This window comes from Loxodonta africana, chromosome 22 (genome assembly GCF_030014295.1).
Source record: "Loxodonta africana isolate mLoxAfr1 chromosome 22, mLoxAfr1.hap2, whole genome shotgun sequence".
NCBI lineage: Eukaryota > Metazoa > Chordata > Mammalia > Proboscidea > Elephantidae > Loxodonta > Loxodonta africana.
The window spans coordinates 20527841-20548001 of NC_087363.1; the positions used below are offsets into that span (position 1 = coordinate 20527841).

Here is a 20161-nt window from a genome sequence, read left to right on the forward strand (position 1 = left end):
GGAGCGAAATGAACAAAGCCAGCCTCCGCTTTAAGGGGCTAGAGTCTGGGAGGGATGCAGGGCCAGATGTTAAAAGGTGGTCAGGGGGACAAAGCAGGCTCTGAGCAGGAGAGGTTCCAGCTAGAGGTGACAGGAGGCTATCGTTCACTCTGAAGTTCAAATTCCGTCTCCTACAACAACCTATGTTCAATGACATTTTCCTTGGCAGCTGTAACGAACTGAAGCTTCAGAAGAACTTGGAATGATCCAAAGCTCTGCTTCTCTGGGGTCAGTATTGAGATCAAGCCTCGTTTACAAGCCAACACTTCCCAGTCCACCCTGCATGTAGTCAGGACCGCCTGGAAGGCCTTTAAGATACAGAGTTACGTGCTCTCTGGGGCTGCCAACCCCAGCTCACCTCAGTTCCCTGAGGAGCTGCTCCCAGGCCGCTCAGGACAGTATGGACACTGGGGCTCCCTGCCTGGTGATCAGCGTGATCAGTACCTAACAATCCTCGCCTTCAATGTCTCATGCCTTCAGGCAGCTGGCGTCAGCTCAGAAAGACCAATGAGAAAACCCACCCTAGACACCAGCCCTGCTAAGCGGAGGGCAGAATTCCCAGAAAAAACACAGAAAGTTGGGAGATAGGAGGACCAGGGGCTCAGGCTAAGCAGAGAGCAAGTTTTCACTTCTGAGGAATCCACGGCAAACTGTGACAATTTCTCTTCCACAGCTCCTCAGAGCACAGGAAACCCCGACTGCTGCAACACTTTCTGCTTGGTTTCCCAGACGGAATCTTCATCTTAATAGACTCTCAGCCAGTGAGAAACAAAGAAACCCTTCAGTCTAAAAATCTAGAGTGCTGGTCTCCTCAGAGAGGTGTTTCGTTTGCTCCCCCAGTGAGGGCTCTGGTTAAACTGTGGGCTTGGGAGCAAAGGTGTGCAGAGCCAGGCACCCCGACCCTGCCCTGCAGGGTCACCTGTGGAGAGGTGGTTTCCCACATGCCCCATCCACCCCATCTGTGCTGAAGGGACTGGAATCCCTACAGAAACCAAGGCTGGGGTCTCTAGACGTGCTCTGGGGTGTCACAAGTGTCTGAAGAGAAACGCATTTTTAAAAAAATACACTTTACACCTCAATAAAAATTTTCACCAAAAAAAAAAAAAAGGTATAATTAGTTATGTTACAAACCAGAACATAACACTCTCCTCAAATGTGTTACAGACCAACTAGCCAGCCCCCTCTGCCAGGATCACGTGCTTGTGTTCAGCCGTGGGCAGTGGGCACCAGTTTAAGAGTCACACAGACGCGTTATGGATTGGTTAAGCTATAGTTGGCAACTTCCATTCTGACTGAGCTCATCTGCGTGCACAGAGCCCCACAACTGAGTGTGCGCTGTAACACAGCCGCCTGTGTCCAATTACAAAACCCCAGGCCAGTCCCTGAGGCTTCTGCTTGGCACAGGCTTGGGTACAGTGTGCTTTTCAGTAAGACATGAACAAGGGACTCAATTACCTGTCACCGAGGACATTACCAAGTGGGGCTCAGACACACCCGCTAAGTGCCGGGGACCCCTGTCTGACTTTTATTGCACATCTGTGATGAAGCATTCTAGCAGGACTCTGGTATATTATACGTGATTCAACTTTAAGCAAAAATTTCCCACTGAGGGGATTCAAATCTAAACTTTAAGTGGAGAGACTTCCAAGACTGTAACTTGGAAAAAGAAATCTGTTATCATTTGTAGCCTCAATACTTTGAAACCAAAGCAAATTAAGGATGCTAAGTCTGACGTAAGACGGCAACTGTTCAATCATAGTTTCCGATGTCAAATTTCAAAAAGTTTTTTTTAAAAAAAAAAAATTAGAAAATGATACAAATACCAACTTCCAAGAGAGCTAAGTGGCTTTCTTTACCAGGACAGCACAGTGCTGGCTGGCACCTGGTGAGCCTGTCACCCGTCCATCACTCTTCTGAGCCATGGTTTCCTGCAACTGTCACAAGGGCTCTTGATCATCACTCTCTAGCTCACGGGAGAGGAAACTGGGGCGCAGACTAATCCAGAATAAACTGTCAGGAAGTGGCAGGGCTGGGAGATAAACTCAGCTCAACCTGTCTCCCAAGCCCAGTGTTATATATATGTCCTGCCCCAAAAAGGTACCCTGGGCTGGGGTTCTCCATGGGATTCCACTTCACTGAGTTTGAAAACCTCTGTTCTAAAGGTTCTGGGATGGGGCCTGTCATTGCGGGCCCAGGAGGATCGGGGCACAGCTATCCAGAGAGAGACAACACAGCAATAGGCCCAGTGTACCCTTTCACTGCAGCACAGGGCTGCAGTCCCCAGGTCCCCCACCTTGGAGGTGGCTGGGGCAAGAAGCAGTGCTTTCTTCCTTGTCATTAGAAACTATACCATGAAAGAATGAAGTTGGACCCCTACCTCACACCATACACAAAAACTAACTCAAAATGGATCCGAGGCTTAAATGTAACAGACTAAAACTATAAAACTCTCAGGAGAATATAGGTGTAAATCTTTATGACCTTGGATTAGGCAATGGTTTCTCAGATATGACACCAAATGCACAAGTGACCAAAAAAAATAAATTGAGCTTGATCAAAATTAAAAACTTTTGTGCTTCAAAGGACACTATCAAAGTGTGAAAAGACAACCCACAGGATGGGAGGGTATGTTTGCAAATCGTATATCTGATAAAAGATTAAAATCCAGAATACATAAAGAACTCCTATAACTCAACAATGAAAAACAAACAACCCAAATAAAAAATGGGTGAAAGACATTTCTCCAAAGATATACAAATGACCAACAAGCACATGAAAAGATGTTCAACATCATTAGTCTGTAAGGAAATGGAAATCACAACCACAATGAGATATCAATCATTTCACTCCTACTAGGATGGCTATGATCAAACAGACAATAACAAGTGTTGGTAAAGATGTACAGAAAGAGGAATTCTCACACATTGCTGGTGGAAATGTAAAATGATGCAGCTGCTTTGGAAAACAGCTTGATGGTTCCTTAAAAGGTTAAAAGGTACCCAGCAATTCCACTGCTAGGTACAGACCCAATGGAAATGAAAATATATGTCCACATAAAAAACCTGCACATGAATGTTCATAGCAGCATATTTATAACAGTCAGAAGTGGAAACAATCCAAACGTCCATCAGCTAATGACTGCAGAAACTGTGGTAGATACATTCAACTGAAGACGATTCAGCCATAAAAAGTACTGAAGTACTGACTTGTGGACAGATCTTGAGAACATTACGCTAAGTGAAAGAAGCCAGTCACAAGATCACATATCGTATGATTCCGTTTATATGAAATGTCCAGAACAGGCAAAACTTATTAGCCAAAAAAAAAAAAAACAAGTAGATTAGTGGCTGCCAGGGGTGGATGGGAAGTGATTGCTAACCGGAATGAGTTTCTTTTGGGGGTAATGAAAATGTGAAATCCTCTGAATTGTACACTTTAAGCTTGCAAATTTTATGCCATGTGAATTAAATTTCAATAAAAATTAAGTTTAAAAAAAAACACACCGCAGCCAAGCAGGGCTCCCTGGGTCCACCCTGTCCAAGGTCAGCTCGACAATAGGTGGAACACATCTGGAACAATTTCAGAGAGAACACTGACAGGTCAAAGGTTAAGAGAAACACTTCCTGGAGAGTTCCCAGCCCACAGAAAAGGCCGACAAATCTTTCAGGCCCTGTTTATTCAAACCCATTTGAAGATCTAGCCCAGTGGTTCTCAGTGGGGACAATTTTGTCCCCCGGGGGGACATCTGATAACGTCTGGAGACATTTTTGGTTGTCACAACTGGGTGGGGGTGCTACTGGCACTAGTGGGTAGAGGCCAGAGATGTCACTAACCATCCTACAACACACAGCATAAGCCCCCACGACAAAGAACGACCCAGCCCAAAACATCAATAGTGCCGAGGCTAAGAAACTCTTATTTAATCTAATGATGGATCAGTTACTTTTTTAAATCCTTGCATTTATCATAACCCAGAGGCCTACTTGATAACAGGAGCCTTAAATATGTCCAAACCGCTCCAAGCAGTAGAGCATGCCCCAAGCCAGTGTCCCTGACGTAGGCCAGCCTCAGGCCCACTGCAGGCCAATCTGTCTCACAAGAGTAGTCCGGGCCTTCCCATGCTCAGAGCTGGGCAAACCTGAGCCAGCTAAGGAGCCCACCTCTGCTCAAAGGCCAGGTCTTAGGTAATGAATTATACTTTCAAAGGAACACTTACCAAGTTTCACTCTTAAATTGTTAATCAAAGTTTTCTAAAAAGGCAGTATTTCTCAAAATACTAACCAGTAAAGGATATCTGAAGGATTTGCATAAGAAATGGAAATCTTTTTTCATATAAGGAAAAAAACTTAAAAAAATATATTTAAAACAGGAAACCATCGTTGACCATGTACATTGCTAACACACACTAAAATCCAAAGCATATATATATATATTCCATCTATATATACCACCTTTTTCCCACATGGCCCCCCCAAAGTTCAGTGGTCCAAGGCTATTGCTATTACCAAATTTCCAGGCTCTGTTTAGCACTCCAAGAAAGATCCAGGTTTCTTATCCTGAAAATACTTCAAGAAGGTTGTATTTTAAACATAGTTGAGACTTGGAGACCATAACTGATAGGTCCTTTCCTAAAAGGTGAGGCAGGGAAGGGAGTGGGATACCTACCTTCGTTACACAAAAGGGACAACTAAATGTAAATTACCTGAAAATCCATCACCCAGAGATAGCTACTCCCACCACTCTGGTGTAGAACTTTCTAGAAATTTCCTAGGCAAATATATCCATGTAACTATTTTTTAGAAAAATGGAACTATACATACATCTTATGACCTGCTTTTTCCATACAGTAACATATTTTCCCACAGCTACACTATCATTCACCCAGCAGCATGATATTCACATAAATGGCTATACCCATCAATAATTTTTAACCTCCTCCTGTCGGACATCTGGATTCTCGTCAGTAAGTACACTGCTACCGCAAACTATTCTGGAATGACCACCTTTGTGCCTGTCTCCTTCTCGCAGCTGCCTGACTTGATTGTTTCACGCTCCCAAACTGTCTTCCTTCAAGTTTCTTGACAACTCACCCTGCCACCAGCTGCCCATGAAAGTTCTCTCCACCCAGAAAGGAGAGCAGAGCTGCTCTCCAAAACTCACTCCCCTCGGAGGGAGGGGTCTAGCCTCAGCACCCAGGCAGTGTAGAGCCTGACCACATGCCCCAAGATGGCAATACGCCCCCATCACAGACTGGTCTAACCCTTGGTGTCCAGTTGTAAACCAACAACATTCTGTACCAGATGTCAGCTCCGTTTGTAATCCACCTCTAATCCCGCTCCATCCGTTTGAATAGAAACCTAGTTTAAATACCTATAGGCCATTTTTGCTAAAGAAAATGCCTTTCGGTGAAGGAAAACCTCTGTGTGGCCACGGTTGTTCTAATTTAAGGCAAATCTGTTGATGAATGTGCCTGTCCCCAACCAGGGTGCTGTTCCTCCATCTTCCAACCTTAGGGACAAACTCCAGCCCACTTCTCCTCAAAGGTGAGGTCTATGGTGATTTGCTGCCTCTTGCTTTGGCAGTTGTGGGTTTGCAGACAAAGGAGAAAACCCCAGAGAGGAACTTACATAGAAGTGAAAATGCAAGAAGTGGGCCAGCACTCTTGGGGCCACAATGGGAAAGGTGGCCAGGAGGGTCTGGAGGTAGACCTCCAGATCCTTCTCCCTCTTCTCCACCAAGCTTCTCGAGTTTTTCCCAATTATCTTTTTGGGTGGTAGCAGATTTTTATCAATCTTCCTCTCTGCAACAAGCTGAAAGAAAACATAAGCATGTCAACCACAGGCCGAGAGGCACTGGGCCTGTGCGGGACTCAGGCAAACAGCCTGAGGGCGGGTGCCGGTCACAGCTTTCACAGCCCCTCTCAGCAGCATTACCAGGCTCAGTAAGTGAGCTGTGCACCTGGGATTTGGCCTCCATTAGTATTAGTTCCAGATGACGAACTCCATCCAGAAACTCTGGAGACTTTCATAAAAGTAACACCTCTGGGCCCCCCAAATCACCATCTCCTCCAAACCACAAGTGAAAACCCACCAAAATGATGGCTTGTTTTTAAGACACTCACACTGCAAAGGACCAGAGAAAGGCCAAGCAAAAAGAAAGAAATGAAACCATGGCCAGATATTAAAGGATGAGCTCTGGACAAGTTCAAACATGTCCCCTCCCTGGGAAACTGCCCCGGTATCTCACATCCAAGGTAGGACTGGCAGTCTCAAAAATGAAGTTCACATATGCTCCTCACAGGCTGTGTCGGGCTGGAGTTGACCTCCTCGGATCTACCAGCTCTTCTGCCACTTACATTAATAAACTGGTTTATTAAAGAAGTGAACTACAGGCATGGAGCCTATCTTGCCTTAAAATTAACATGTGGCACAATGGAAACTTGACCTAAATGCCTCCAAGCCCAAGAGATACAGGCCCCCAGCTCCTAAGAGTTACCTTTTCATGCAGGTCATGGAAGTCGCTGTAGCGATGCTTGACTGTCCACTCATGGTTGCCATCGGTGACCTGGATGATATAAACCTAAAAGGGAAGACGGACAGCCCTTGCGGCAAGGAGAATCAGCCAGCTCCAAGGACCTTCCCCTCCCCTGCAGTAAGAGCTACAGACACCCAGACCCTGCAGCCAAAGTCAGGCTGCCCTTGCCCACCAGCCTCTGAACCTGAGTTTTGCTGAGCAGCAGGGTCCCCTCTCAGCCTTCCCCACAGCCCTAGCGCTGGAGCTGGCAGGCACACGGAGCAAGCCTGCGGCTCCGCCCACCAGTGAGGAATAGAAAAAGTGACTCTACCTTGTCCAGCCACCTCTTTGCAGTTTTTATCTCCTACCTCCAGGTAATTCAGAGCCCAACCCCACTGAGCTTCAGGCAAAGGCACCCTTTCCTAAGGAGGCAGAACAGGGCCAAGTCTGGCAGGACCAGCTTCTCTGCTGTACTTCTTTCCAGGTGCCCTAACTACATCCTGGAAGCAAGTCCTTTCTCAACCTTTTTAACTGGTTCATGGCTGTGGTTTCTGCTGCTGAGCCTGGAGTCAAGGCGATAAGAAGGTGATTGGCGGGGGCGGGGGGGGGTGCGGGGAGTGGCAGTGATGGGACATCAAACCCTAACAGGAGGCAATATGGCTTAGCAATTAAGGATACGGGCCTTGGAGTCAAGGAAGACCTGGGTTCAAAACCTAATTCTGCCACTTCCTGGTTGTGGGACCATATGCAAGTGTCTTAACATCTCCCAGCCTCAGGGACATCTTAAAATTTGGTACATTTAAGGATCAAATGGAGCCCTGCAGTGTTGCAAACAGTTAACGTGCTCGGCTGCTAACCGAAAGGTTGGAGGTATGAGTCTACCCAGAGGTGCCTTGGAAGAAAGGACTGATGATCTACTTCTAAAAATCAGTCACTGAAAACCCTACAGAGCACAGTTCTACTCTGACACATGTTGGATTCCCAGGAGTCACGGCTTCCAAACTGTCAGGTTTAAACCCCTTGCTGAGAATTTGCATTTCTAACAAGTTCCCAGGAAATTATACATAAGAATCACCGGAGGATCTTGTTAAACTGTAGATTCTGATTCCGTATATTTGGGGTGGAAATGCAAATTCTCAGCAGGGAACTTGTTAGAATGGAAAATGCTCACCAGGGGGCCAAACCGGAATGAACCGGTTTGAAGCCCTGCCAGGAGTCATAGTCAACTCCACAGCAACTAGTTAAAGGGTCAAATAAGCTAATGCACGTAAAGGGCATCATGCAGGGCCTGACACGCGGACAGACGACAGTAAGGTCACCCAGAGGTGGGGCTCAACCCTGCAAGAACAAGGGCTCACGGGCCTGAGAGCTTTCTGGAGCTGCCCCTCCAGGTGAGCCAAGCCCACGGGGGATAGCTGCCCAGCCATCAGCTGCGAGGCCTCACCCCTCACCTGGAGCAGGCCTCCTGGTCCTAGCTTCCCGCCCCTCTAGGCGGCCTGCAGGGAAGGGGGAGGAGCAAATAATCAACTCAGCTGCAGCCCTCAGCCCAGAGGAGGAGCCATTTCTCCAGGGCCAGAGCCTGTTGCTCAAGGATCTGCCCCCAGCTCCTCTTCTCAGCCTGGCATTTTCCCTTCCCCTGCCCCTAGGAAAGACGAAAGAGCCAGAAGAATGGCCCCCAGGAGGGGGTTAGGATGGGGGCCGAGGGGGTGGAGCAATGAGGCACAGGCAAGGCCAGGGCCCCTCACTCACTCCCCACCCGCTGGGAACAAAGGACAGGAGACAGAGGTGCTCAGTGCACCCCACCCCAGGACCAGTCCCTGCCAGGCAACCGACAGCCCTACATACCCAGGACGGAATCCCAACCATCCGGAACCCCCCATTTTCTGTCCTCCACCGCCCCCCCCCACAGCCATGAAGAGTGTGTGTGTGCGTGTGTGTGCCGTTCACCACCTCCCTCTCACCGCAGTCCAAAGGGATGAAGCCCCCTAAGTCCTGTGCTCCAGCCCTAAGCCCCGAATCCCCTATTTCTGGGCCTCACCGTCCCCCATTCTCATCTCCGCCCGACCCCCAGGGCCTTCAGCCCCAGATGCCTCCCTTACTTCTCAGCACTGATCTCAAACCCCGACTCCAGGCCCTCAGCTCAAGGCCCTGCCTCCTCTTTTTCTCCACGGTCTGCGGTGCCCTGACCCCCTCTTCCTCAGATTCCACCCATCAGAGACACCCCTCTCCAGTCCCTCTCCTCCTGGATCCCCCATCACAGCCACCGAGGCCGGCGCTGCCCTACAGGCCTGAAGGCTCTAGAAGAGCCTCCGCCCCATCCCGGGGCCCCTCCCCGCACCCCCGTTATCCCCAGATTCCCCCCAACCCAAGCGTCTTTTTCCGATCGCGTACCCCTTTCCCTAACCGCCCCCCCCCCGGGCCCGCCCCAAGACCCTCCTCCTGGACCTGCAGGGTCCAGACCCCACTCCCCAGGTTCCTCCATTCCCGGACCCCTCCTCGCAATCGCAGATCCCTCTACCCCCTCCTCCCCGCCCCCTCCCCAGTCAACCCGACTCCGACTCCGGGTTCCAAACACCACCCCCGGTTCGGGGGCCCCCGCCCCCAGCACACCGTGTACGTGTCCACGAGCTCCGAGCCCAGAACGCGCGCCTCCTTAGCCGGTTCGGCCTCCCGCTCGGGCCCGAAGCTGCGCGCCGACGACGCCATGTCTCGGGTTCCACCGCCGCCGCCGCCCGGCGCAGACTGGCAGCAGCGGGGGCGGGGTCAGCGTCCCACCGCCCCACGGTCCCCACCGCCCCCCGCCCCTGCTGAGCGCCGCGCGGCCATCTTGGCCCCGCAGCCTTCCTGCGCCCTCGCCCCGCCCAGGCCCCGCCCCTCCCTGCCCCTCCCCCGTGATTGACAGCAGCCTCAAACTATGCGCGTGCGCTCGTTGTTCGGGTTCCCCGATTGCGTAATCGGTACCCGCGTGGCACCGCCCACCTTGCTCGGAGAGAAACTGAGGCCCGGGGCTGGCATAGCTATGAGCACGTCCCTCGGTTTCGAGGGAAGGACCGAAAGGCCCGCGCCTTCCGTGCTAGCCGAAGCAAGTTACTGTTCCGCCTGGCCTCAGTTTCCACCTCTGGAAAAGGGAGGCAGTAATCGCGTCTCATCCGGATCTTGGGCTCATTCCTCACAGGACGAGAGCGGGACCGGGTTAAGGGGAAGATGCGAGCTATGCTTAGAGCCTGGGCAGGGGCAGGGTGACTCTAGGCCAGTTGTTAAACTCTCCGAGATTCAGCGATCTGCCCTGTCTCTGGGGAGAATCCAACCAGTTTCTGGCATGCGGTAGTGTGGGTGGCAGGGAGGGAAGATCCATGCAAAAGGGGGAGACAGGCTGGCCCGGGAGTCAGGAGCTACGGTGCTGGAATGGGAGAACACAGGCACAGAGGAGCAGCCCTAATCCAGAGGAAAACTGAGACCTAGAAGAGGGAGGCAGCAACCTAGCTGAAGGATAAGGAGGAAGCAAGCCTGGCACAGGCATCTGCAGATCTGTTTATTGATTGACTTTTCCAACAGACCCAAGCCCAAAGCTATCACTGCTTTCACTGGAGAGAGGGGAAGTCTGAGGCGGGTCTCCTCTGGTACCCCTGGATGAAGGACTCCAGAACACCACATTCTAGGGAGCCGGTTAGCACTTTCTGCCTCCACCAGCTCCATAGAACTATACTCTGAGCTTGACATTCAAGGCTTCTCCTGGCAGGTCCCTGCTGCTCCCAGCCTGACACTCTCTGCCTCTCCTTGTATACTGCCTCCACTCCAAAGAGGTTGGGCTTAAGGCAGGCACTACCTCATCAACCAGACCTTGGGCAAGTCCCCCACCTCTCCAGGAGCTTCAGTTTCCTTATCTGGAAAGTGGGGGGATAACAGGGCCCACTTCCCTAATTGGATAGGAGGATAAGCTGTGCGTAGCCTCCTAGCCTGGGGCCCACTCCTTAGCAGCTCCTAGCCTGGCTCATGTTTTCATTCATTCAAGAAACCTTTCCAGAGAGTCCCTGGGGACTGAGGGGGACAGAGAACAAGAGGCCTGGTCCTTGAAGCCCTTCATCTGCTCCCTGCACTGAGCAGAGGACACAGGGACTCAGCCAGTCTGAGATCACCGGGCCAGGGGGAGGGGATGCTGCAGGCAGGGGTGGGCTGGGCTGGGCTGGGCTGGCGGGAATGCGGTGAGGCAGGGCTATTTAAGCCCAGGCTGGCTGGCAACCCCAGCAGCCTGCCCTGTGAGGCGCCAGCATGGACGACATCTACAAGGCCGCGGTGAGGGATGGGCCTGGGCAGGGCTGGGGAGGTGGGCCCGCTGGGAGCTCACTCAACTCTGGATGGGGGCAAGGTCACCCCAGGGAGGTGGTGGGGACCCAGGAGAAGGCCCAGGTACCTTCATGCCTCCTCCCTCAAGGGGACGGTAAGTCTGGTGTCTGGAGGTATAGAAGGGATGGGGTGGGGGATGTTCAGGGTCTGGGGAGAAGCTGTCAGGTGAGGAGGCTGCCACTTTAGCGTCGTACCTTCCCATCTGTCTCCAAGTGTCTGAAGTCTGTGCCACTATCTCTTGGCCGCATCTCTCTGCATGTGTGTCTCTGGATCTTTGCTTTCTCAGCCTGACTTTATTCCCCCCAAGCTGTCTCTCTCTGAGTCACTGTCACTTCTGTCTCTGTCTCCCTGCCCCACTGTTTCTGTTCCCCACATTCTGCCTCTCCAGCTCCTGGCAGGCTGAAGATGCATTGTGAGGAGGGGGCTGCAGAACCTAAAGCCTGGCTTGAAGAGGGGCTTTAAGTTGAAGTAGGGAAGGACTGGGCCTGGGGGAGAGCCAGGGAAGAATGAACAGAATGCTGGCAGGCTCAGCCCTAAGTGGCTTGGCCGGTGGTGAGGATGAGGGAGTGAGGGCTAGGAAGTGGTCACCCCAATCCCCTGCACCTTCCTGGGGGTGACCATGGGGCTTCAGATGCTGTTCCACCTGGGGGGTAGTAACCTCCCCCCACCTTGGAGATAAGAACATCCCGGCATAGACAGCTGTCCCTAAGGGGATCCCTCCCTCAGTCCCCAGAGTGAGGCCTACTCCTGGGCAGAGAGGGGCCGCAGCTGGCTCTGGGGCACCCCTGCCTATCCATGGAGCTGGGGGGGCAGCCCTCCACCCTGTGCCCATACAAGGCCTGACGGGCTGGGGACTAATTTTGGCTCCCGAGGCGGCACCCGCTGGCCAGGGGGCCAGATAACGCTGCCCCACCCCCCGCATGCCAGAGTCCCCAGAACAATCACCAGGTTTAACTTTGTCCCCAGTTAAAAATAGCCCAGTGGCCACCCTGGTCAGGTTACAGTGGGTGGGCAAAGCCACACTGGTTTTATTGTCCCAACCTGAGGGACAGCTGTCCCTCAGGCCACCCAGCTTGAGTTTCAACAGGGAGCCAGGAGAGCACCGAGTGGTCACTAGCTATTGTTACTCAGGGTCACCTTGGCCCTGGAGAGGGTGCCCACCTGTCACCCTGGTCCTGAGCCCAGCCTCAGTGAGATCAGCAGGGTTACCTCGGGGCTTTGGGTGGCAGGGAGGGAATACTGGGGCCTGCGCCCTGTGACCCGGGATAAGCCTGCCTCTCCTGGCTTTAGTCTTCCCGCCTGTGGAATGGTTTAGCTTCCTCCACAGTGGCCCAGGCCTGAGCCTGAGTGCTGAGACCTTCTTTCTTTTTTAGGTAGAGCAGCTGACAGAAGAACAGAAAAATGGTGAGTGCCCCCAATACACATGGGGGGACAGCAGGGCTGGGCTGGGGGAATGTGGGGACCCCTTTCCAGGAGAGGACCCAGGCTGGAGGCCAGAGGCTGGGGCCACTCTCACTGTGACCTCCGAGGCCTTGGAGGGAGGTTGGTAGGTGGCCCCAGGGATCTTTCTTCCAGGTCCTGGCTGCTAGGCTCTGAGCTGCTCTGTCCCCTTCACTCCCTCCATTGGACACAGAGTTCAAAGCAGCCTTTGACATCTTTGTGCTGGGCGCCGAGGATGGCTGCATCAGCACCAAGGAGCTAGGCAAGGTGATGAGGATGCTGGGCCAGAACCCCACACCTGAGGAGCTTCAGGAGATGATTGATGAGGTGGACGAAGACGGTGAGCCCTCTTCCCAGCAGGTCCTCAACTTATACACATACCCCCAGCTCACTGGGGGCTCGAACCCTGGCTCTGCTCCTTTTCCTCTATGCCATTGAAGGAGGTGTTTAGCCTCTCCAAGCCTCAGTCATCCCATCCGCAAACTGGGCATAACGAGCGCACTCACCTCCCAAGGTTGGTGGGAGGCTGCACTGAGCACACCAGGGTCTAGTGTCAAGGGCGGTGTCTGCAGTTGTGACTGTCCCTCTCTGACGGCTGCCCTGCCCCCTATCCCCAGGCAGTGGCACAGTGGACTTCGATGAATTCTTGGTCATGATGGTTCGGTGCATGAAGGACGACAGCAAAGGAAAGTCCGAGGAGGAGCTGTCTGACCTCTTCCGCATGTTTGACAAGTGAGCACACAAACCTCGACCTCTGGCAAAGCTGGGGAAAGGGAGCAGCCCCAGTGACCTTGGGGCCTCGGTCTCCCAGTCTGTGTGTTGAGTCTCCTGCTCTGCCCCCTGGGGTCCTGGGTGGGGCCACCTGCCCCTCCCTCTGGCCCCAGATGCAGGCTCTGAGGCCCCCTGGCCCTCCCTGCAGGAATGCAGATGGCTACATTGACCTGGAGGAGCTGAAGATAATGCTGCAGGCCACAGGCGAGATCATCACAGAGGATGACATTGAGGAGCTCATGAAGGATGGTGATAAGAACAATGATGGCCGCATCGACTATGACGGTGAGCACATGGGTAGACTGGACCCTGTCTGCTCACCCCTTCCAGGCCCCCACTTCTGACCCATGCCTGCACCTCTCTCCACAGAGTTCCTGGAGTTCATGAAGGGGGTGGAGTAGAAACTGACCCTCATCCAGAGCTGCCTGTGCCCAGGCCGACTCCAGCTGGGCCCTGGGATAAAGCAAGGGCCAGGGTCTCAGTGCCTGAATCTGGCTGTGTTCTTGACCCCTCGCCCCACCTCCCCACCCCATCCTGGGCAATGCAAATAAAATCTTGCTCCCAGAGGCCTGGTGTCTGGCTCTGGACATTTGGGGGCTATGGACTCCCCACCAGGGTCCACTCCTGCCTGGTGACCATCCCAGGCATGCTTGCTGCAGAGCTCGGAACGAACACTGCACATACCTTCTGCAGGGGGGCACTTAGATTAGGTGGAGACACCCACTCCCCATGGCCCGCTGGCTGGTGCCCAGGCCCCGTCTCCTGCGGTTCAGCATCAGGAGTCTGCAGTGGCCCAGGAATCTCCATTTTAACAAGCTCTTGGGGGGCCATTGCATTGGTCAGCCAGTTTGGGAGCCTCAGGCTTCTATACCTGGAGAGCACTGATAGCTGCAGTACCTGGCTAGGCCCTGGGTGCCGTTTGGCACAGCAACCCCAGCTACATCTCAGCTCTGGCTGGGGTAAATCTGGGCACTGCGGAGGCCCCGCTGGCCCAAGGCTCCAGTCCACTCACCCCTCCCTCAGACTTCCCGCCAGCATTGTTGACTCCCAGGGACGGAGGAGCTCTACCTCCTCTGGCCCACCTGACAGGTAAGGACCCTGGGGTCCAGAGAGGCACTGGGACCTGTCAAGATGTGTCTGGGGAGAGCCGAGCCACCTGCTCCCAGTCAAGGGCTCTGTCTAATGTGCCAGGTCCAAATGGGTGTGATTTCCAGTCCCTGTGAGCCCAGAGGCTGGTCCCCTCCAAGGTATCCAATTTCCCTCCCTCACATGGAGTTGAGGCCTGAGGCCTGGTGGCTGTCAGTCAGTGAGGGTGCCAGGCCGGAGCTGCAGCCAGCACAGTGACGCTGGCCTGGGAGAGGGCAGGGCTGCAAGGAGGTAGAGGTATCATCAAGCACTTGCAGGAGGGACAGCTGCCACCGGCACCCAGGCTCCAGCAGAATGCCAGCAGCTGTTCTTGCCCCACCTAGCCACCCTTGGCCTCCCCAGCTGTGCTCCAGCCTTGGCATTCCCCAGACAGGCCTGGCATTCAGAGATAGTCTTGGAATTCTGGAGATGCCTCTGGCGGAGGCCAAAGTTAGCAGGAGCTGCCTGGTCTCTGGGGAGGCCTGGGGGAGTGAGGAGAGGGGTCATCTCAGGCCTGTCCTTGGAGTACTCACCGATCTACACTGACACCCAGAGCCATCCAGGAACAAAGACATCTGACGGAGAAGGAAGGGCCGCCGTGGACAGCACCACCACAGTGCACCGTTCAGTGGTGTATTCACATACCTACTGTGTGCCCAAGGTCCCTGCATAGTGCAAAAGGTTTGCACTTGACTACTAACCTAGAGGTTGGTGGTTAGAACTACTTAGCGGCACTGCAGGAGAAAGGCCTGGCAATCTGCTTCCGTGATCATCACAGCCAAGAAGGCCCTATGGAACAGTTCTGGTCTTATACATATGGGGTTGCCATGTGTCAAAATTGACTCGAGGGCAACGAGTATGGTTTTTGGTATAGGTTGTGAGGCCCAGGCCCTAATCTCGTGGAATTTATAGTAACTGGTGTGGGGAGGCAGAGAGGAAGGTGAAGGCCAGAGAAGAAACCAGTGTGGTGCTGCAATGGGGGCTGCAGAGGATGGTGGCCCACGAGAGGGAGTGGTCCAGGAAAGCCTCCTGGAGGAGATGACACAGAGCTGAGGTCTGAAGAGTCACAGGGAACCAGCCATGAGAGGAGAAGGGGCAAGAGTGTCCTTGGCAGAGGGAAAGGTTTGGAGCGTCTCAGGAGCAGAAGGGCAGCCATGGGGAGAGGTGGGTAGACCCAGGCTGGCGAGGAGCTCAGTCAGTACCAGGAGCAAGGGGCTCTCAGGGCCACAGAGGGGAGGAGGGATTGGGGGTGGGGAGCTGAGGCTGGGGCAGGTTCCAGGTGAGGGCCTGGAGAGCAAGGCTCTCGCGCAGTGGAGAGAGGTGCGTGGGTTCGGGGCATGTTTGGAACTAGCATCCACAGAACTTGCTGGAGGACTGGACGTGAGGTGTGAGAAAGCAGGGAGCCCATGATAACCCTTAAGTTTTTGGCCAGACAACTGCCATTTCCTGATGTACAGAAGCCTGGGGGAGGCCCGGGCTCTGTGGCTGGCCGCCAGGTGTTAAGGAATGGACGTCCTTTTTTTGTTATTTATTTTTACAATTTTTAACTTTTCGTTTAAGATAATTCCAGACTTGCAAAAATGTTGCAAAAATAGCACAAAGAGCTCCCATTTATGCTTCACCCCTCTTCCGTGTTAATGTTTTAAATAATCACAGTACAAGGATCAAACCAGGGAGCTAACACTGACACAACACCGCTAACTCACCTGTGGAACTTACTCAAATGCTGTCGCTAGTCCCTGGATCAGGATCCAGCCCAGGAGCACACATCACACCAGTCAACCTGTCTCTTTAGTCCCCTGCAATCTGGGACAGTTTCTCAGTCTTTACTGGCCTTTCATGACCTTGACAGTTTTGACCAGTTACGTTGTAGAATCTCACTCTATTTGGGCTCATCTGATGTTTGCTCAGGATTAGATTCAAGTGATACTTTTTTGGCATGGCTATCACAGAACAGCATGGAGCCCGGGTGGTACAGTGGTTAAGAGCTCAGCCGCTAACCAAAACGTCAGCAGTTCAAATCCACCAGCTGCTCCTTGGAAACCCAATGGGGCAGTTCTACTCTCCTTCAGGGTTGTAATCAACTTGATGGCAATGTTTTGTTTTGTTTTTAAATCACAGAAGGGAGGCAATGGTGGCTCAGTGATAGAATCCCTGCCATCCAAGAAGGAGACCCAGGTTCAATTCCCAGCCAGTGCGCCTCATGCACAGCTACCACCTGTCGGTCAGAGGTGGCTTGTGTGTTGCTATGATGCTGAATAAGTCTCAGTAGAGCTTCCAGACTAAGACTAGGAAGAAAGGCCTGTGGATCCACTTCTGAAAATCAGACAAGGGAAACCCTATGACTCACAACTGTCCGATCCACAACTGATCATGAGGATGGCACAGGACCGGAAAGCATTTCGTTCTATTGTGCATGGGGTCATCATGAATTGGGGACAAACTCAAGGGCAGTTAACAATGGCAGCATCACGGAAGATGCCTCTGAGATGGGTGTGGACATGTCAAATGGACGCCTGGATGTGAGGCTGGAGCTAAGGGAGAGGGCAGAGCAAGCGCTGGGAACTTAGGTATCTTCAAAGGAAGAAGCCCTTTTTCAGCTTCCCTGGGCATGGATGAGGACCCCAGGGAGCAAGTCTGCAGGGAGACACGGTCAAGTGCTAGGCACCGGGCATCCCACACAGACAGTCAGTGGGTGGGAGGAACCCTGGTGAATGAGGGGCTTCTGGGGGAAGGAAGGAGGCACTGACAACAACCGATGGCCTTGGGGTTTGAACACTTGGAGGCCCTGAGGCCTTGGGCACCTGGACGAGGGGTTCTGGTAGAGCAGGAAGGCAGAAGCCCGATGGGAAAAGGCCAAAGGAGGGTGCTGAGGTAAAGGGGAGATGGGCGTGAGTGATGCTAGTGACATCCTGCAACACACAGGGAGCAAAGAAATGGGCTGAAGTTGAGGGGTGGTGTGGGGTCCAGGAAAGCTTATCTATGGGGTGGGTAAGGGAATGGCTTGTATGCTGATGGGTGCAACCCTGTGAGACAGGACCACGGATGATGCAGGGGCAGAACTGCAGGGGAAGGCGAGCTGCCCTGGGTCTCTGGGGAAGGGGTTTCAAGACCTGGCTGTAGTGCCGGGCCTGGGATCCACGCTGGGTCAGGAGAAAAGGGGGGACTTGAGGCAATGAGGCAGGCCAGTGGGTTTCAGTGAGTGAAGAATCGTGGCAGTGAGTATGGGGGTGCAGGAGGTGGTGTCCAGAAGAGGGGGTGTTCCGAACAGAGATGCAGAAGGCTATGACTTTATTGGTGGTGACCTAGAGGATGGGTGAGTGGTGGAGGAAAACGTCATTGGCAGTGAGGAAGACAACGACCTGAGAGGCCAGGGGGCACCCAGGGCATGTGGGATGCTGGTGGGAGTGGGAAGGGGAAGAAAGGAACCCCAGAGCTAAGCCCTCTGTGAATGAACAGGAGGACAGTCCCATAGGACATACGTGGCAGGTGATGGCTGGTGTTTCCTCAAAGAAGAGACCGTGCCATCCATATGCCTTGGTTGGGGAGAAGCGAGAACTGTTAGGAAGGGGCACACCCTAGTCTTCCCTTCACTGGCTGGGGGGTACAAGGAGATGGATGTCCCTGCTAGCAGGAGGAAGTTCTTGAGGGCACCATGGAAGAGTTGGGCAGGAGTAGGAGCTGTGAGGGAAGGGCTTATTCTCTGGAAGTAGCTGAGGATTCACAAGATGGAGCCCCAAGGGATTGTCTCAGTGTCTCTGTCCCAGCAATGAGGGGCTGGAGGCATCCATTCCTTCCTTCCAGACAGGCCAACCCCAAAATTCCAGCTGGGAGAGGTTGGGGGTGACCTTCCACATACCCACCTGGTGGCGCCTGATGCACAAACACACATGACACATATGTATATGGCCAAGTGCTTACAAGGGCATTTCACTCCCGTTCACACACTATCCATTTCTGCCTGTTTTGTTGGACTCAGTTCCTCTTCATTTCTGGGCTGTGTCATCCTTTGCGTGGATAGTGCCTCCACCCTGAAGCCTCCTTTGACTTCCTCCATCAGAGACAATCATCAGAGCATCTTCAACTGCCCTTACCTCTTTGCATTATGGTTGCCTGGTCACTGCCATCCCGAGAGGCTGCAGTTTCTGCTGGGTAGCTCTGCTGCCCAGCACTGGGCCTGACAAACGCCTTCATTGTTGGGACCTTCTGAAGTTCTCACTTTGTCCACTAAAAAAAAAAAAAATTTTTTTTTTGTCCACTAGATGGCATAAAATGTCCTTGGCTGGGCCCCTGGTCCTGGGAATCAGGGCACACTTGGGGTTTGTTTCCACCTGCAGCCAGCAAGCAGGGTACTTTAGAGGATCCTCACCCCCTTCCCAGACTGGGAAACTGAGGTCCAGAGAGGCATAGGATCTGCTTGAGGACATACAAGGCAGTGGGAGAATACAGGCCCCCAGCCCCTGCTACAGGCTGTTTCTACACAGTGGAGAATGGGCTGCCCTCTACACCCTGCCCCAAAGGACCCAGGCCTCCCCTGCAGCCCCAGCTGGGAGTCTAGCTGAGCCGAGACCTCCAGGGTGGGTTGGCATGCTTGGAAGTGGTTGGGCCCTGCCCACAGCTGGAGGCCACATGATGGCTGATTGACTGTCTAGCTCAATCTCCACCCAGAAATTGGCCCCCAGCCCAGGCTACATGTCAAAACATCTCCCCAGGGAAACTGAGGCAGAGGGACCTCACCCCACCGTGGGCTCAGGATATAATCACCATCACAGCACAAGTACTGATCACCAGGTGTGTATGTCAGGTAGAGATGCGGACATGGAGGCAGGGCTCCAGGACCCTGAGCCCTTCTTGTGCTATCCCCAGGATTGACCTGTTTCCCTTCCAGAGATGAAGCGGGGAAGGGAGATGGGGCTGCAGTGCTCCCCAGAAGCCCCAGAAGCCAAGGAGGGCCCCAGGAAGGGGCAGGCCTGAGCTGGGCCTGTACTCAGCCTGCTGTGTGGCCTAGCCAGATCCTTCCTCTCTGAGTACCCCTCCCCCCCACAATTTCCTGACTGATGAGGGCTCAGGCTGGTCCATCTGGGTGGCCCAACCTGCAGGGATTTCTAGAGTTCTGGGAGCTCCAACTCCAGCTGAAGCTGAAATTTGCTTAGCACCCAGGGCCTCAGATTCTGAGTGTGGGGGCCTGGGCGGGGGCGGGGGGGTAGGGGTGGTAGCCGTTGCAAGAGACTGGGGTGCGGGCTGCAGGGGCTGCTGCTGGGAGTTGTAGTTTGGAGGAAAGGGAGAAGTTCCCTTCACTTGCCCTGGTGACAGCCACTCAGCCTTGTCTCCCCCTTGGCCCTCTTCTGTGGCCTTCCTTGCCCCCGGTCTGAGCTCAGGGCACAGGGAGTGTGGGGAGCTGCCCCTGCACTGAAGGGATCACAGGTTTAGGGCCTACGGGCTGGGGGGGGTGGTGGCATGGGGGGTGGGGATAAGCTCTAGGGAGAACCCACCACTCCCATGGTGACACTCTGGGCCCTGAATTTCTAGGAGGACTGGAGGGCTGAGCGGGGTGGGGCAATGATGAGGCAGGGAGAGGGAGGAGTCCCTCTTGGCATGGGTGGATCCTGTCACCTGGGACAGGGCTTCTTAGATGTTGGGGGAGGGCTGAGGGGCCTGGAGGGTTGGGGACAGGCCTGGGTGGGGAGGCCTGGGCATCCATCACTTGCCAACTCCAGATCTGTGAAGTGTGTACAGACCTCCAGACCCCGCCCAAAACATCAGCGCCTTGGGCAGGAAGTGCCCTCCTCCAGGCAGCTTGGGCCCTGCCAGGATGGCTGGGGGGCCTGGCCAAGGTCTCAGGGGGCTGGACCACCCTGGTATGGGGGGCTTGGGCCCTGGGTCTGTTTGTGAGGGTCTCTGACATAGGCACTGGCAGGGTAGGGCTACA

The 20161-nt window shown here is 53.8% G+C and overlaps 2 protein-coding genes across 5 annotated transcripts in view; one reads left to right on the top strand and one right to left on the bottom strand.

Annotated features, from left to right (window-relative positions):
- The window catches only part of NISCH (nischarin), a 33531-nt gene extending 24227 nt beyond the window's left edge, over positions 1 to 9304 (bottom strand). For 2 of the 4 annotated variants that reach the window (XM_010589757.3, XM_010589756.3), the window contains exons 1-3: positions 9163 to 9293; positions 6535 to 6618; positions 5667 to 5849 (exon numbers count right to left, since the gene is read on the bottom strand). In XM_010589757.3, coding sequence (XP_010588059.2) covers positions 5667 to 5849; positions 6535 to 6618; positions 9163 to 9258 — 363 coding nt within the window. In that variant the 5' untranslated portion in view covers positions 9259 to 9293. Of the gene's footprint in view, positions 1 to 5666; positions 5850 to 6534; positions 6619 to 9162 lie in introns of all 4 variants that reach the window. The other 2 variants (XM_023547643.2, XM_010589755.3) reach the window with 2 other exon arrangements.
- Positions 9305 to 10785: 1481 nt separating this feature from the next.
- Positions 10786 to 13674, top strand: TNNC1 (troponin C1, slow skeletal and cardiac type). The gene is made up of 6 exons (XM_023548085.2): positions 10786 to 10845; positions 12270 to 12300; positions 12530 to 12676; positions 12954 to 13068; positions 13256 to 13392; positions 13477 to 13674. The coding sequence occupies exons 1-6, from the start codon at positions 10822 to 10824 to the stop codon at positions 13506 to 13508; spliced, it is 486 nt and encodes a 161-aa protein (XP_023403853.2). The 5' UTR covers positions 10786 to 10821; the 3' UTR covers positions 13509 to 13674.
- Positions 13675 to 20161: the final 6487 nt, after the last annotated feature.

Bases quoted from the DNA above. Each gene is read 5' to 3' on its own strand.
- TNNC1 (XM_023548085.2), top strand. From the start codon at position 10,822: ATGGACGACATCTACAAGGCCGCG. The intron at 12,677-12,953 runs GTGAGCCCTCTT...CCCTATCCCCAG, and splicing joins TGATGAGGTGGACGAAGACG to GCAGTGGCACAGTGGACTTC. The intron at 13,393-13,476 runs GTGAGCACATGG...CTCTCTCCACAG, and splicing joins TGGCCGCATCGACTATGACG to AGTTCCTGGAGTTCATGAAG.